We start from the raw sequence: 14,453 nt of genomic DNA, 5'->3' as shown, positions 1-14,453 counted from the left end.
TCCTCGTTGGGTTGTGGACCTAGGGCAGACCCACTATATTCAACGTTTTATCTAACTTAAATCTTCTATAACTTATATACGCTGGACGATTATAGGGGAAATCTACGGGTCAATCTAGGGTTCATTAATACATCATATAGGAATATGCTGTTTACACTTAACTAAGAAAATATTGGATTTTCTGGAAATCAACTCTATCGATTTTATAAGGAAAACGGTTTCTACTCCAAACAAAACTCTTATGAACTCACCAACTTAATTGTTGACACTCTTTCAAAACTACTTGTATTCTCAGGAAATCAGCGAAACAGGAAAACTTCAGCGCTTTGAGGATGGGACGTTAAACCGTCAACAATTTATTTTTGTCATCATAATGTAATTGATTTTGAAACATGTAAACATATACTTTGGTGTAACTTTTTCAATTATATTTATGATGGTTGTATTTACTTTGAGCACTATTATACACGTTGTTGTGATACTGTACATGAAGTCCTCCACCCCCTGACGTTTCCGCCATCCTTGGTTTGGGGGTGTGACAGTATTGTGGTTGGTATTTTGGGGGTAACTCACTAAGCTTTCGGGCTTACAGTTTCAGTGTATTGTTTCAGGTACTTTAGAAGACCGTGGCAAGGCGAACACGTGATCGTACCGCTCCTATGTTTTATGTTGATGTTCTGGGATACTATGATAATAAAAAAATTGAAAACCTTTTTGTAATAACTTAAAGAATATGGGTTGTTTTGAAACCTTTAATTTGGTTGTAAATTTTCACGGTGTTACAAATAAACCAAGATATCAATCTAATGGGTTGGCCTTGGTGCCTTTGGCCTATAAGTACAGTGAGGAAAACTAACTTCACAATCTGAATGCAGTCTAAATAACTCCTAGCTTCGACAACTGGCTCAACCCACATCCTACCTGTCAAAACATTTCCATTCTTAATAAATAACATTTCCCTAAAATACCCTTGATCAAAAATGGTCAAAATCAACAAGTCAACCGAGTCAACACAGCTGAGTTAACTTAGCTAAGTCGACTTAGGCTTCATATGCAGGGCGTACTTCGGAGGTACGCGGGGCATACTAGCTGTCTGAGGCGTCGAGGCCAGATTTGCATATATGTAGCGTACTCTTTGGTACGCCCAGCGTACGCAACAGTCCCCTTCTTAACTTATTAAGAGTTTTTTTCTCCGAATTAACACATCTAATTGTAGATCCAAGGCTAAAATACCACCAAGAGTTATAAACTTTCCAACTTTATGACTTTGCATGCCCATTAAGTTCTTAATACAAAAAATCTCAACATATTAATTCCTTAATATCTTATATAACATGTATGGAGTAAAACCAAGCATGAACACCAAATTTTTATGACTCAAGACCCCTCATGATGTCTGAAAGGATGATTTATTGGGTTAAGAGAATGCCATGCTCAAGCATCACTATATTTTTGAGCAAAAATGCCCTAAATGAAGAAATGGCTAGATCTACAATATAGATTGATCAAGATATGAACTTTTTACCTCCTATAGGTTGCTAGAAAATGGGTAATCCCAGATCTAAGTAGCTTCCAAGCTTCAAGGTCCTTTCACTAACTTCTTCTTCTTCAAGAATACCAACAAAGCACACAAATGAGCTCAAAAGCACTCTTCTCACTCAGGGTTTTCTAGAGGGTCGAATTCTCAGTTGGAGGCTGATTAGGGTGAAGGTCTTGGGCAATAAAGTTGTTTAAATAAGGTGCAAAACCTAAATTTTAGGGTTTGGAACCGTCGTACGTACGCCAACGTACGAAGAGTACGCTTAGCATATTAGGTTCCTCGCATGTATGCCATGTGTACAAAGAGTATGCCCGACGTACAAAGTTCTGACCATAAATTACCAAAATGCCACTAAGGGCCAAAATGCAATCACTTCTCATACTAAAGGGGTTAAAAGATGAATACTTGAAAATCAAGATGTTCCAAAATAAATTTGTTATTAGTAATCCCATAAAACTAGAAATTATATGGTAAGATATAACTGATAATCAATATCTACCAGGTTGGATTCAAATAAATGGGATAAAGGTCACCTAACCATTTAATGGTTTTGCAACTTGGATCCTAGACTTTGATAATTAATGTTTTGGAAACTAAATGGGTATTAATTATTAAAGAGTTTAAATATTGAAAATACTAAATGAATTTAGTTAAAATTTTGTAGTTACATAATAAATTCTATGATGGGTTTTGAGCACTACATCAATCCTATGTCGTACATGCAAACCCTAATAGCTTTGGATCTAGTTTGTCTAATGAACATGCAATTGATAATCCAAAGCCATAAACCCTAGATCTAATAAACTATAATTGAAATTAGGGTTTAGATCTTACCTTTGATTGTTATATAGCAATAACAATTATCCTTGCCCTCAAAAAGCTTAGTGCCTCAAGTGTTGCACCTCTAATGGAGTCACAACCACCACTAAGCAACTTGGATGAAGAGGGAGGAGAGAGGAGGCACTAAAAATGGCTGGAAACCCTAAAGGAAGTATTCACCACGTTTTTGGGGCCATAAGGGTTCCTTATATATGTTAGCTATTAGGGTTTACAGCTAGGAAACCCTAATCTGACTGCTTAAGCCCTAAGCAGCCCATGGACTCCCTCTTTAGAAGCCTTGGACGATTTCTAATGGGTTTCCCCATAGAATTTGTCTACTCCAACTTCTATGGAGCCCATTATCCCATCTATGTAATTATCTTATAATTACATAATAAGTCCCTTAAGTTTAATTAATCTCTTTTAGCCACAAAATGAATTCTTAATTAATTTTTGATCAATATTAATTAAACAATATGATTTCTCCTTTAATATATTATTCTCATAATATAATAATAAATCATAATTAAACCTTTCTCTCCTTAATTCATCTTACCTATTGCTATGGTGAAGGCAACCCAAAAGGACCATGCTCATAATTGGGTCAAGTACATAGAAAAATAGTTATGGACTTAGACACTAATCCAACAGTCTCCCACTTGGATAAGTCTAATAACTTATTTTGCATAACTTCAGAACCTGATCAGCAATCGTAGCGTTCAAAAGCTGCTGTCAGCTCTGATCTTATCAGATAGCGTGTGCTTTAGATAAGGGATCATATATTCCTCCATTCTCAAGATATCGTATAGACATAAGAGATGAATTTTGATCATTCTCTCTATACGGTTTCCCGACATCCGATTGACGACGACTGACAACAGACTACAATTGACATCAACTTAGTCCCGGCTTGGCCAAGCACTTAGGGTGTCATCACTAAATCATCGAGGGGCCCACAAATATCACTTTTATCCCACTTTGGGTAAAAGGAATGGATAAAATTCGACTTAAATGCTTGCTTGTACTCACTCATCGAATCACACACAAAAATAAGTTTTGTAACACCAAGTTACTAGTGCATTTACTTACTATCAATGTGCAATCGACCAACAAATAACAACTCACACGTCTCGGTTTCAAGAATATACAATATTATCATCTCACAATCACTTGTGATAAAATCCATGAAGTGATTCAGGTGAGCATGGGTTTAATCCAATACTCTAATCTTATCAAAGCACTCATGAACTCTGCAACAAACTTGTTCTATGTCTAAACTCTTTAGACAATCTACAGACAGATTCATGATAGTCTTCCTTCATACCTACCCCCAACGTATGACCGACTGTGGATGTTTGAATAACCTAGTTATTCTGGAAGTCAAAACATGCAAACTGAAACACAACAATAATACTTAATCATATATGGCCCCAAACTTGTGAGAGTAAATAAAACACTTCGATTTAACCACCATATTGATTCCTCATTATTTATCATTTAATGTTTCGGATAATCAACTCATTACTTGAATTACAACAATAGTTGTCCCATGCTCCGAGCATGCACATTATGTTTCCTATGGTCCATGCTTTGTGAAATAGATCAATTGAATACTTTTCTAATGATGCCTATTTCACAATTCCTAATCCTCAATGATAGTGTAAGAATACAAGGTTCTCGCCACTACTAGAATATGTTGGATTCTAACATTTTATGCATTGATCCTTTCGTAATGTCATAGCACAAAAGTCACCCAGACTCGGCTAATGAAATTCCAAGGTATTCTATCGGAAATTGTTACAAGACAATTCCGCGAAGTCTCTCATTCAAAGTACATTCCTTTGAACATCCTTCTTGCATAAAAGTTTCTAATCTAGACATAGACTCTCAATATCCAACTCCCAATATGGAAACATTTCCATATTTGCCATATGACAACTCATTCTAAATAGAATCTTATTTATTCAAAATAATGTCAACATGGTCTATCCAATACTATACTTCCAACCACTCACAAGCAACAAATGCTTGGCGAACCTTAGATCGTCCTTTGATAGTTGTTTAATTATTTTAGTCAAAACCGTTCTAGTCCTTTTTCCCTCTTAATGCGCTAATCATTTGGAAAATTTTAGAATGATCAAACATTATAGCATATGCAATCGATCCTATACCCGAAGCGTATGGAACACGATTGATATTGTCTAACCTACTTGATTATGAAAAGGGATGCCGTAATCATAACCAAATTTTGAGAATGCAATTATCCTTTCCATATATAGAATTTCTTCATGTTGAACCATTCCAACACAACATTCATATATATTTGACTAAATTTGATTAAAATTCCACATTCTAAACCTTTAGATTTGAAATGAAGTATAATATTCTCTCCCTTAATTATAGCAAAACAATTTTTCAACCCCTACAACTCTGCCAAGTGAATCTTTGTTTTCTATAATTAATATTGCTAACTTGAAATACTTGAAATAATAATCATGCTCCCACTAACACAACGATTATTACCGTACAAGCATAACACTTATGCTCCCATTAGCTTTGACATATATCTAGAAAACATCTGAACTTTCAGAAAACAATTCTTATTGAATTCCTTAAGTTCATATTTCTAAATACTTGATGCTTTGATAAGCCTTTATCTAAGCTTCTTAAACTCATACACCTTTGTCTTAGAAAGCTCACATGTGTGTCTAAACAACTTCAGAGCTTATGTTACTAAGTCCCAAATGTTTAGACTAATTGCCAAATCTCACAATTCGAACTATGAAGTGGGATGCCGTAATCATAATCGAATTTGAGAATACAATTTTCACAATTGCAATCTTCTTAAAATCTCTCTTAGTGAAAGCAATTCCTTACAATCATTTTCATGAAGGAGGGAAACCTTACGACACTTAGATTTTAAAGTGTATGCGTTCCTATCCATGTGAATTTTTCATAACAACAATCATAGGACAATGTTTGTGACAAATCCAACTCATATGGATTGAACTTGTTCAATCTTGATTTCTCGCCTTATGGCATCATGAATGCCCACCATTGCTTTCAGGTTGTTAACAAGCTCACCCTTACCTTATCAATGTAGTTTCCATTGATCAGGATGCCTTGCCTTTATGCAATCCAATTAAGAACTCATATTGCATATTTGACTTAATCTGGAATGGAAAAGAAACAAAATTATGTCAACACGATAGGTCGCTAACCTCAATTAGTGTGCTAGTGATTTACTTATCGGTTTATTCTTGATTTGTTCTTTGAACTTTACAAGACAATTGAAACTCCCACTGACTCCTTGACATATAAGGTTCTCTTGTCAAGAAACATTTCTCTACAAACAAATATTCAAGAGTTAGTGTAGTTATGATAAAGACAAAACACTTCACAAAATTGGTCCTAGTTGTTCTTTGTCTAATCCAAGACATCAAAACTTACCAATTTCAAATGTGCAAGAATAGGAAAACTTTTCCAAATTCCACATTTTATTAGTGTTATAAACCTACTTAAGACTTGTCACTCAATTCGCAATCTTGGAGTATGACTCTAAGATTCGATATTGGAACGAAGTATGATTGACTTCTTGATTTAACGATTTCCACAATTCCCGATTCCTTTTCTTAGACATACAAATGTACAATTGAGATATGGTTCTTAATCATTAAGACTTATCATAAAACACAATAAAAGGTACTCTCCCTTCTTCTTAGAATAGAGAAACTTTTATCTTTCTACCTACTTGATTCTTCTTGTTCGTTCTGCTATTTATTGAAACCTATTCAATGAACTTAGAATTACACTTAATCTTATAAGTATAATCATATTTACTAAACTTTAGTAAATTATGACGAATACTCTATCTCTCTTTGTGGCGAACTTCACCAGCGCACAACCAAGTGTACATGATCCCTAGCCCTTCACTTGACTCTTTGTCAAGGAATTAGTCTAATTTCCAAATATGAAAGTTTTTCATTCATCACACAATGCAGGTTGCATGATTCCAAGTTTCTGTCCAATTGAAACTTGGGCGATGAGAAACTCTCCCTATTCGGTAAATTCTTGATATTTCCACAAATAGAAAAACAAGAATCATATCCAATTTAACATTGCTAAATTTAGAAATACACAAACATCCATTTTCACATATGCCATTGTAAGGATAAATAAATAAATAAAACTCTAAATTTATTTTATTCTGGAAAAGCTTGTCCTTATAATGCAATTCAACTGAAAACTATGATGTTACATGTTTCTTAGCAATCTATCTTAACTCCAAAGCAGCAGCTCAAAAATCTGATCTTTAAGCAATGCGATCGAAATCCATTTCTTCACTATCAGATTCAGCTCACTTCTTCCCTTAAGCTTCCTCTCTTTTTCTTCGATCCTTCAAAACATCAAAATGTAATCTTATCACATCATGTATTAAGAATCTAGAATAGGAACTTAAAAGAGTTAGATTGTGGATTTCACCTGAAGTAGAGCCATACATCTTGACTCTCCTATCTCTTAGATCTCTCAGGTAAATAGGGAAGCTTCATCTCCAATGCCCCTTCTCTTGGCAATAAAATAAAATGGACTCCTTTGGAATGACATAAGGAACTATCTCATAATTTACCTTTTCTGGATCTCCAATGTCACCATTTTCAATGTCCATTGAAGTTTGGGAGTTTGATTCACCAGACAAATTTGCTTGACTAGCTCGCCAAATCATTGCTGATTCAGCAACTATAAGCAAATAGGTGAGATCAATGAGGGTGACGTCGTGCTCCATCATATAGTACTCTCTAACGAACTCACTAAATGATTCAGGAAGCGACTGAAGAACCCAGTCAACAACCAACTCACCTGAAATCTCGACACCCAACATCCTTAACTTGTCAATGTGTGATTTCATCTCTAAGACGTGTACACACATAGGTTTCCCATCTTCGTGTTTACTTTCCAAAAGGGCTTAAGTTAGCTTGGACTTTTCAAGCCTTCGAACCTATGGGTTAGGGAGAACAATAGGAGGAGGTGGAGGAAGTGAAGCATGATCTCTGGTTCCTCGATCATATCGTGGAATATCATCTTCATTTGGAAAACTTCTTCCACGAGATTTGGGAAGACCATTGTTAGACGCAAACATCTACAAAACGGTAGAATTTTAGTTGATAAGAATCCTTGATGTAACACCCAAATGAAACATCAAGGCTAGGATCCAACACAGTATTCTACAACCTAGAAGAGGGATGCCGTAATCTAGTTGTAGAATATTTGAAGGTAGGTAAATGACGATTTACCAATTTCCACCATGAAAAACAAAAATGAAGTTTAAGTTTTAAATGAATTGAAACTCCTAGATCTTTTGAGATTCATTGAACTTTTCAATGGCATGTTTAATCTTGATTATGCCCTTCATTTGTGACTGGGATGCCGAGGATCACAAATAAGGTGTAAATAACCATGTGAATCACGTGGTGCACTCAATGCTACTATCACCTAATCAATGTGCCGGTTAGCCACACACGCTCCATTGATCTATGATAAACATCGAGTCACCCTTCGCTACCAATGCCAAACCCAAATTAGTGTGCCAGGTTAACCACACACGCTCCACTAACGTCTCAGCAAGGGTACAAAGTGTAATTCCATGGATTAGCATACAATTTCACATTTTTCCTAAAGTAACTATGATTTGGGAATTTGTAAAAGCATGTAGTTACTTTGTACTTCATTATATTTATAATGGAGGTTTCTGTTCTATCCTACAGGGTTCGGCTAACGACCCTCCACTAGTCAAGAGTGCGGTGGGTAAGAGTGGATACCCATTCAATCGTCATTTTATAGGCAATTTCCTTAAACACCTCTTATAGACCAGCTTCATGAATGAGGTCTACTAACGGTAAGACTGACTGTTTACTTATACATATATAATATTAGACTATTAATGTTACATTTATATAGTATATGGTGTATTTTACACTTTTAAAATACTAGTTGGTTTAATTAACTTTCTCTTTTAATTAAACTTTTAATTAACTTAACAAAACCATGTGGGTGTAATATGAACTTTTCAAAATACTAGGGTTTTAGAAGTTAAATATTACATAATTAAAATATTAATCAAAATTTTTAATTCGAAAACTTGAGGGCAAGTTTTGAAACATTTTAAAACATTAGGGTTTAGAATTTAAATATTTCAAAATTAAACTCTTAATCACAATTTTAAATTCCAAAACTTGAGGGCAAGTTTTGAAACGTTTCAAAACATTAGGGTTTAACTATTTAAATTTAAAAAACAAAACATTTAAGTTCAAATTTAAACTATAAAACCTAAAGGGGATAATTGAAACTTTTTTTACAAGATAATTCAAATCTAAATTACCAATAATCAATCTTTATTTAATAAAACAAAAGATTAACTAGATTTTGACAATTATCTTCTATTTTGGCAAAGGATAATCACCCAATATGGATAAAATTCGGATTTTATTGAGAAAAAAAGTTTTAGGTAATTATCCACAGCCAAAATAGGTCAAAATCCCACAAAAACAACATTATGCGTCTCAGACTCATCGAGTCAGCACTGGACTCGTCGAGTTCACAGTGGACTTGGCGAGTCCAGCCCCCAGAAACTCAAATTTTTCGATTTTAAGCTTGGATAATCAAATATAGCATCAAATACATCAAACAAACAACCCTAGGCTCTGATACCACTAATGGGTTTTGAGTATTACATCAATCCTATGGTGTACATGCAAACCCTAATAGCTTTAGATCTAGTTTTTCTAATGAACATGCAATTGATAATCCAAAGCCATAAACCCTAGATCTAATAAACTATAACTGAAATTAGGGTTTAGATCTTACCTTTGATTGTTATATAGCAATAACAATCAATCATTGGCCTCAGAAAGCTTAGTGTCTCAAGTGTTGCACCTCTAATGGAGTCACAAACACCACTAAGCAACTTGGATGAATAGGGAGGAGAGAGGAGGCACCAAAAACAGCTGGAAACCCTAAAGGAAGTATTCACCACGTTTTTGGGGCCATAAGGGTTCCTTATATATTTTGGCTATTAGGGTTTATAGCTAGGAAACCCTAATTTGACTGCTTAAGCCCTAAGCAGCCCATGGACTCCCTCTTTAGAAGCCTTGGACGATTTCTAATGCGTTTCCCCATAGAATTCGTAAACTCCAAGTTCTATGAAGTCCATTAGCCCATCTATGTATATATCTTATAATTACACAATAAGTCCCTTAAGTTTAATTAATCTCTTTTAGCCACAAAATTAATTCTTAATTAATTGTTGACCAATATTAATTAAACAATATGATTTATCCTTTAATATATTATTCTCATAATATATTAATAAATTATAATTAAACCTTTCTCTCCTTAATTCATCTTACATATTGCTATGGTGAAGGCAACCCAAAAGGACCATGCTTATAATCGGGTCAAGTACATACGGAAATAGTTATGGACTTAGACACTAATCCAACATTCTCTCTACCATGAATTGTCATTTTCTTTAATGTCTTAGTGAAACAATAATATTCACTAGATACAATTCAATGAATGGGTTCATGTCTTAAGAGACAATCTCGTGGGAGATATGAAATTATATACTCTTAAAGTTCGTAGTCCTAAACTGTTTCCTTTGAGCAATAAGCTTGAACATGATACCTAGTAAGGGATCACTTTGATGCTAAAGATGTTTCTAACATCAAACTTGGAATAGTACCAGGCCAAAAGGAGTCACCTTGTATGATCTAGGACGCCCATGTTTTATGGAATGAACACCTTTAAGCCCAAAAAATCCAATAAGGCCCATATAGATGGATCTTATTTCTTTTATGGAGAAACTAGATATTGGAAGAGGATTTTCTCCTCTTATCTGGAAAGAAATTTTGGAAGAGACTAGTACTTCATGTATCTACTAGATATAACTCATACTTTTCATATAACACTTAGGTACTTGGTACTTAAATGTTAATATAATATTAGTAAATGGTTTGCAGATATTTACAAAAGAGTAACCAACTTAGCACAATAAAGTTGGAACTACACTCTTGGAGTTCGGTTTATTAATTATGCTAGGAATGTAATGCACTTGCGTTATGAAATGATATTTGTTATGGAACAATGTATGTTTTGCTTTAGCTTGTCTAAATATATGTCTCCGTTTAATTTATGAATGATTGACTATTTACTTAAATTGTTTTTCATAACGACCACCTTCATATTCAGAAATGATTAATATTCTATTTATGAGACTTGATCTCTTATTAAGAATTATAAAGTAAATATCAATATTTTATAAATAACAAATTCTATATGCAAAATACTTTTGACTTGAACTTGTTTTAAATCAAACTCATCTTTAACATTGTTATCTTCAGTATATAAATGGCATTCTTATATTCCAACTTCAAGAAAGGAATCCTTGAAGGAAATAATGCATTTTATTTGACATATGTAAATCTCGTTTATATATAAAAGATTACTAATGGTGTTTTCACTAAGTAGTAGAGAAAACAAATTATTAAGGAACTATACATTATGGTGTATGACTTCCTTTATAATGAATGTCTAAGATTTAGCACAAGATGCCAAATCCACTTCATTGACAACTATAGTAGTTATAAATTATATTTTACATGTTAAAACATAATTGTGAAATCTTTGTTGAAGGTTTCATATATAAAGTTGAAATACAAACAGGTAAGAACTATCTAAGGCCTTAATAATAATAAAGGATGAATTAAATCTTACTTGGTATGATTTACTTTCTAATCCGTAGAAATGTCCTCCTTTTATTTCCTTGGGATAACACCTAGAACACTATCAATTGTACCATGAGTACAAACACCGACTAACAAGTAGATATAACATTTTATTCATAAGATTTTGTATGGAAAGTCTTCAACCCTATCTTATTTAATGTTTTGTGGATTTGAAGCCTATGTTAGACTAAAGCTTCTAAACCCAAAATCTACTAAATAAATATTTGTATATAGTACTCTAAATGTTGCTTAGATTATTATATGCAAACCCACCAGGAATAACTTTTCTTATTCTACTGATAGATGAGTTAGCGGAAAGTAAGCTTCTAATGACAAAGTGAGTAGGAGGTACATGGAACTTGAAGTAACTCAAGAACCATTCCCTACTTAGTAATAGTTGACACTAGTTTTAACAAGGGATTGTTAAAATTGAATAATATTTATTCACAGACACAAAATTGTTCGCTTTAGTGGTAGAAATCATCTATGACTTGAGGAATGTGGAATTTCTCATATATGAGCTTTTCTTGATGGGTTCTGGTAAATTCATCAAATACCAAGATGATATGTCAGATCTCGAATCTGATTAATGACTTCGAGTCATGAACATGAGATGTAATCCATGTATGATAATCAAGTATGGTCTTGATTAAACTTAGGGCGTTTGATAGTTGCTGTCTGGGAAAGTGTTGTATGGGAAAGTTTTCTGACTGGGAAAGAAACAATGTTGTTTGATTGTACATATGACTGACTGTGCTGAATGATGAAAAATGACCATATTACCCTGTTGTTCTATTCTATCATGGATGAAGTTGCTGAGTGATTATAAAAACATATAAGTTATCATACAAAATCAAAATTACACAATAATCATTTAAAAATCCGAATACAAATTGTCTTACAAAGTAAATAAACATAAATCAATCAAAATCTAAATAGAAACATACTGAAATTGAAAATAACATACTAATTTGCATACATCTCTAAAGTAAATCGGGTGAAAGTAGTTGATTAGCAATCTGCTCACGCAAAGTAGCCATGTAATCAATGGCTTCTGAACCCCACTCTATGTCTTGTGTGTTTTCGCCTTCAATTCCTCCACCGTGCACATCAAGATTAACCATAAATTTCTCTTCAAAATTTTCAAATAACTCATCTTGGATATTGTATTTCCTTATAAAATTATGGACCGCGATACAGGCAATGACTATGTCTCTTTGTATCGGAAAAGGATAAGGAGCCATTTGTTTTAAGATTGGGAATCTCGCCTTCAATACACCATAAGCACGCTCAATGACATTTCTAAGTTGTGCATGAGCAAGATTGAACCTTTCTTCTTTAGTTAAAGGTTGACGTCCTCGAAAATCGGCTAACCAATGCCTAGTGCCACGATACGGAGCCATGAACCCACGAGTGTTGGTATATGCGGCATCACAAATATAATATTTATTTGTAGGTGAGTGACATTTATTATATAAAGAATATAGATAATAAAATTTATATTTTATATAAAGAATATAGATAAACTTATATAAATATTAGAAACCTGGTGGAGGGAATGGAAATTCGGAAGACGGATTGAATGCAATTTCTTTCAAAACTATTGAATCATGTGCTATGCCTTCCCATCTAGCCCATACAAAGGTGAATATTATATCAAAATCACAAATTTCTAATACATTTTGATAACATACACCTTTTCCTCTTCCCCTATACCTCGTTTGTTGATCAACGGGCACTACTGCATGTACAAGAGTTCCATCTAGTGCACCTATTGCTCTAGAAAATATAGCTTTTAACCGTCTTTTTCGTTTTGAGGCATGTCTTGTTGGATTAGGATTTTGTTGGTGCTATAATTTCTTTTGCAAAGCACATCATTGCATTTAAGACCTCATGAAAACATTGATGAGTGGTTTGTGTGGAGTGATGAAATCTTCCTTTAACCGCTCGAAAACGTTCATTATGTCCTATAACATGTAAAAACATAGTCATCTTCTCTTCAATGCTTATCGTTCTAGTAGCTTGCAACCAACTTCTTTGCGTAAAATGATTGCATAATAATACAAATGCCTCTTGTGTAAGACGCATCATATCGTAACATTCGATAGGGTCCCCGTGTATCAAATCTTGTGTATACGCATACCCGCTCGAATCATTATCTCTTATTCTATGAATTTTTTTTAGCCTTGTCCAGTTTAACCTCAACTAATACAAGACAAGTAAAAGAAAAGCTAAAGATTCACCATTAGAAATCAAACTTGGCCTGTAAAATACAATTACATATAACGTGTCAAATATAAAATAAACAACCAAAATATTTATAACATGTCAAATATAAAGTAAATAACAAAAAAAATATTTATCTAATAACACAAAAGTGATGCACCAAAAATTATCCAATAAAAAAACTCATGCATATAAAATTCATCAAATGTAACATAACAAAAGTCATAGAAAAAGTCATCAAACCTAACATCCAAAAATCATGCCACAAAGAAATAGTAAAAGTAATCAAATGTAACATCTAAAAAGTCATCAAAGGTAACCAAACTTCATTCCTACACTCCTCACCCACGACTCACAAGTAGTAGGCGTAAGTCATAACCAAACTTTCCTAATATCAGCACTTTCAGCAAATAACAAAAGAGTGGTCTTGTGTCTTTCATCTTCTTCTCCCCATCCAATTTTTGCCAATTTCTCCATACATGCATCTATGTCCTTATCCATTTCACTTCTTTGATTTTGTTCACTTCTTTGGTTTTGTTCCACAAGCTTCCTTGTAAACTTGATGATTTCCTCCTCAACTTCTAGTTCCCTTGCGTTTCTCTTGTTTCCACCAGCTCTTTTGTTTCCACCCACTCTCCTATTTTTCGAATGTCCGGAGGATTCTTCACTTGCAGCTACGTGTTGGGTTGAGTCAGGAGTTTCCTTTTGGGTGCATTGAACCTCATGAAAGTCATGCTCAGTGTATTCAGGAGTAGGACGGGGGAGTGTAGAAGATGGCCCCCAACTATCAAAGTCGGTAGAGGTTGAACCTTCAAATAATTGGGTGCACAGACCAGGGAAAAGGAGGGGCACAGTTTTCAAAGCTCCTACAATCTTGTTCAACTGTTTAACATTTTGAAATTATCAAACCATTAAAAGAAAATAATCATATTTCTACTATTTGTTTTAAAATTAGACGAATATATATTACCTTCGTCTCCGTCTCCCATTGTTCGCCAGTCAAATTAAATTTATTTGTTAAAGGATCATATATATTTCTAGTTTTGCTTTTAAGTTTCACCCAAGCTTGATACTTTCCTTTGTAGTAG

General features: G+C 33.9%; 1 protein-coding gene across 1 annotated transcript; it reads right to left on the bottom strand.

Annotated features, from left to right (window-relative positions):
* Positions 1-12,122: 12,122 nt before the first annotated feature.
* Positions 12,123-12,542, bottom strand: LOC145050486 (uncharacterized). The gene has a single exon (XM_078998729.1). It carries the CDS (start codon positions 12,540-12,542, stop codon positions 12,123-12,125), a length of 420 nt encoding a protein of 139 aa, XP_078854855.1.
* Between the last annotated feature and the right edge of the window lie 1,911 nt (positions 12,543-14,453).

Source organism: Lactuca serriola, chromosome 5, assembly GCF_051521515.1.
Source record: "Lactuca serriola cultivar US96UC23 chromosome 5, Lser_US96UC23_V15, whole genome shotgun sequence".
Classification (NCBI taxonomy): Eukaryota; Viridiplantae; Streptophyta; class Magnoliopsida; order Asterales; family Asteraceae; genus Lactuca; species Lactuca serriola.
The sequence above is the reverse complement of the archived record's forward strand: the minus strand, read 5'-3'. Positions and strand labels throughout refer to the sequence as shown.

Bases quoted from the DNA above. Each gene is read 5' to 3' on its own strand.
- LOC145050486 (XM_078998729.1), bottom strand. From the start codon at position 12,542: ATGGCTCCGTATCGTGGCACTAGGCATTGGTTAGCCGATTTTCGAGGA.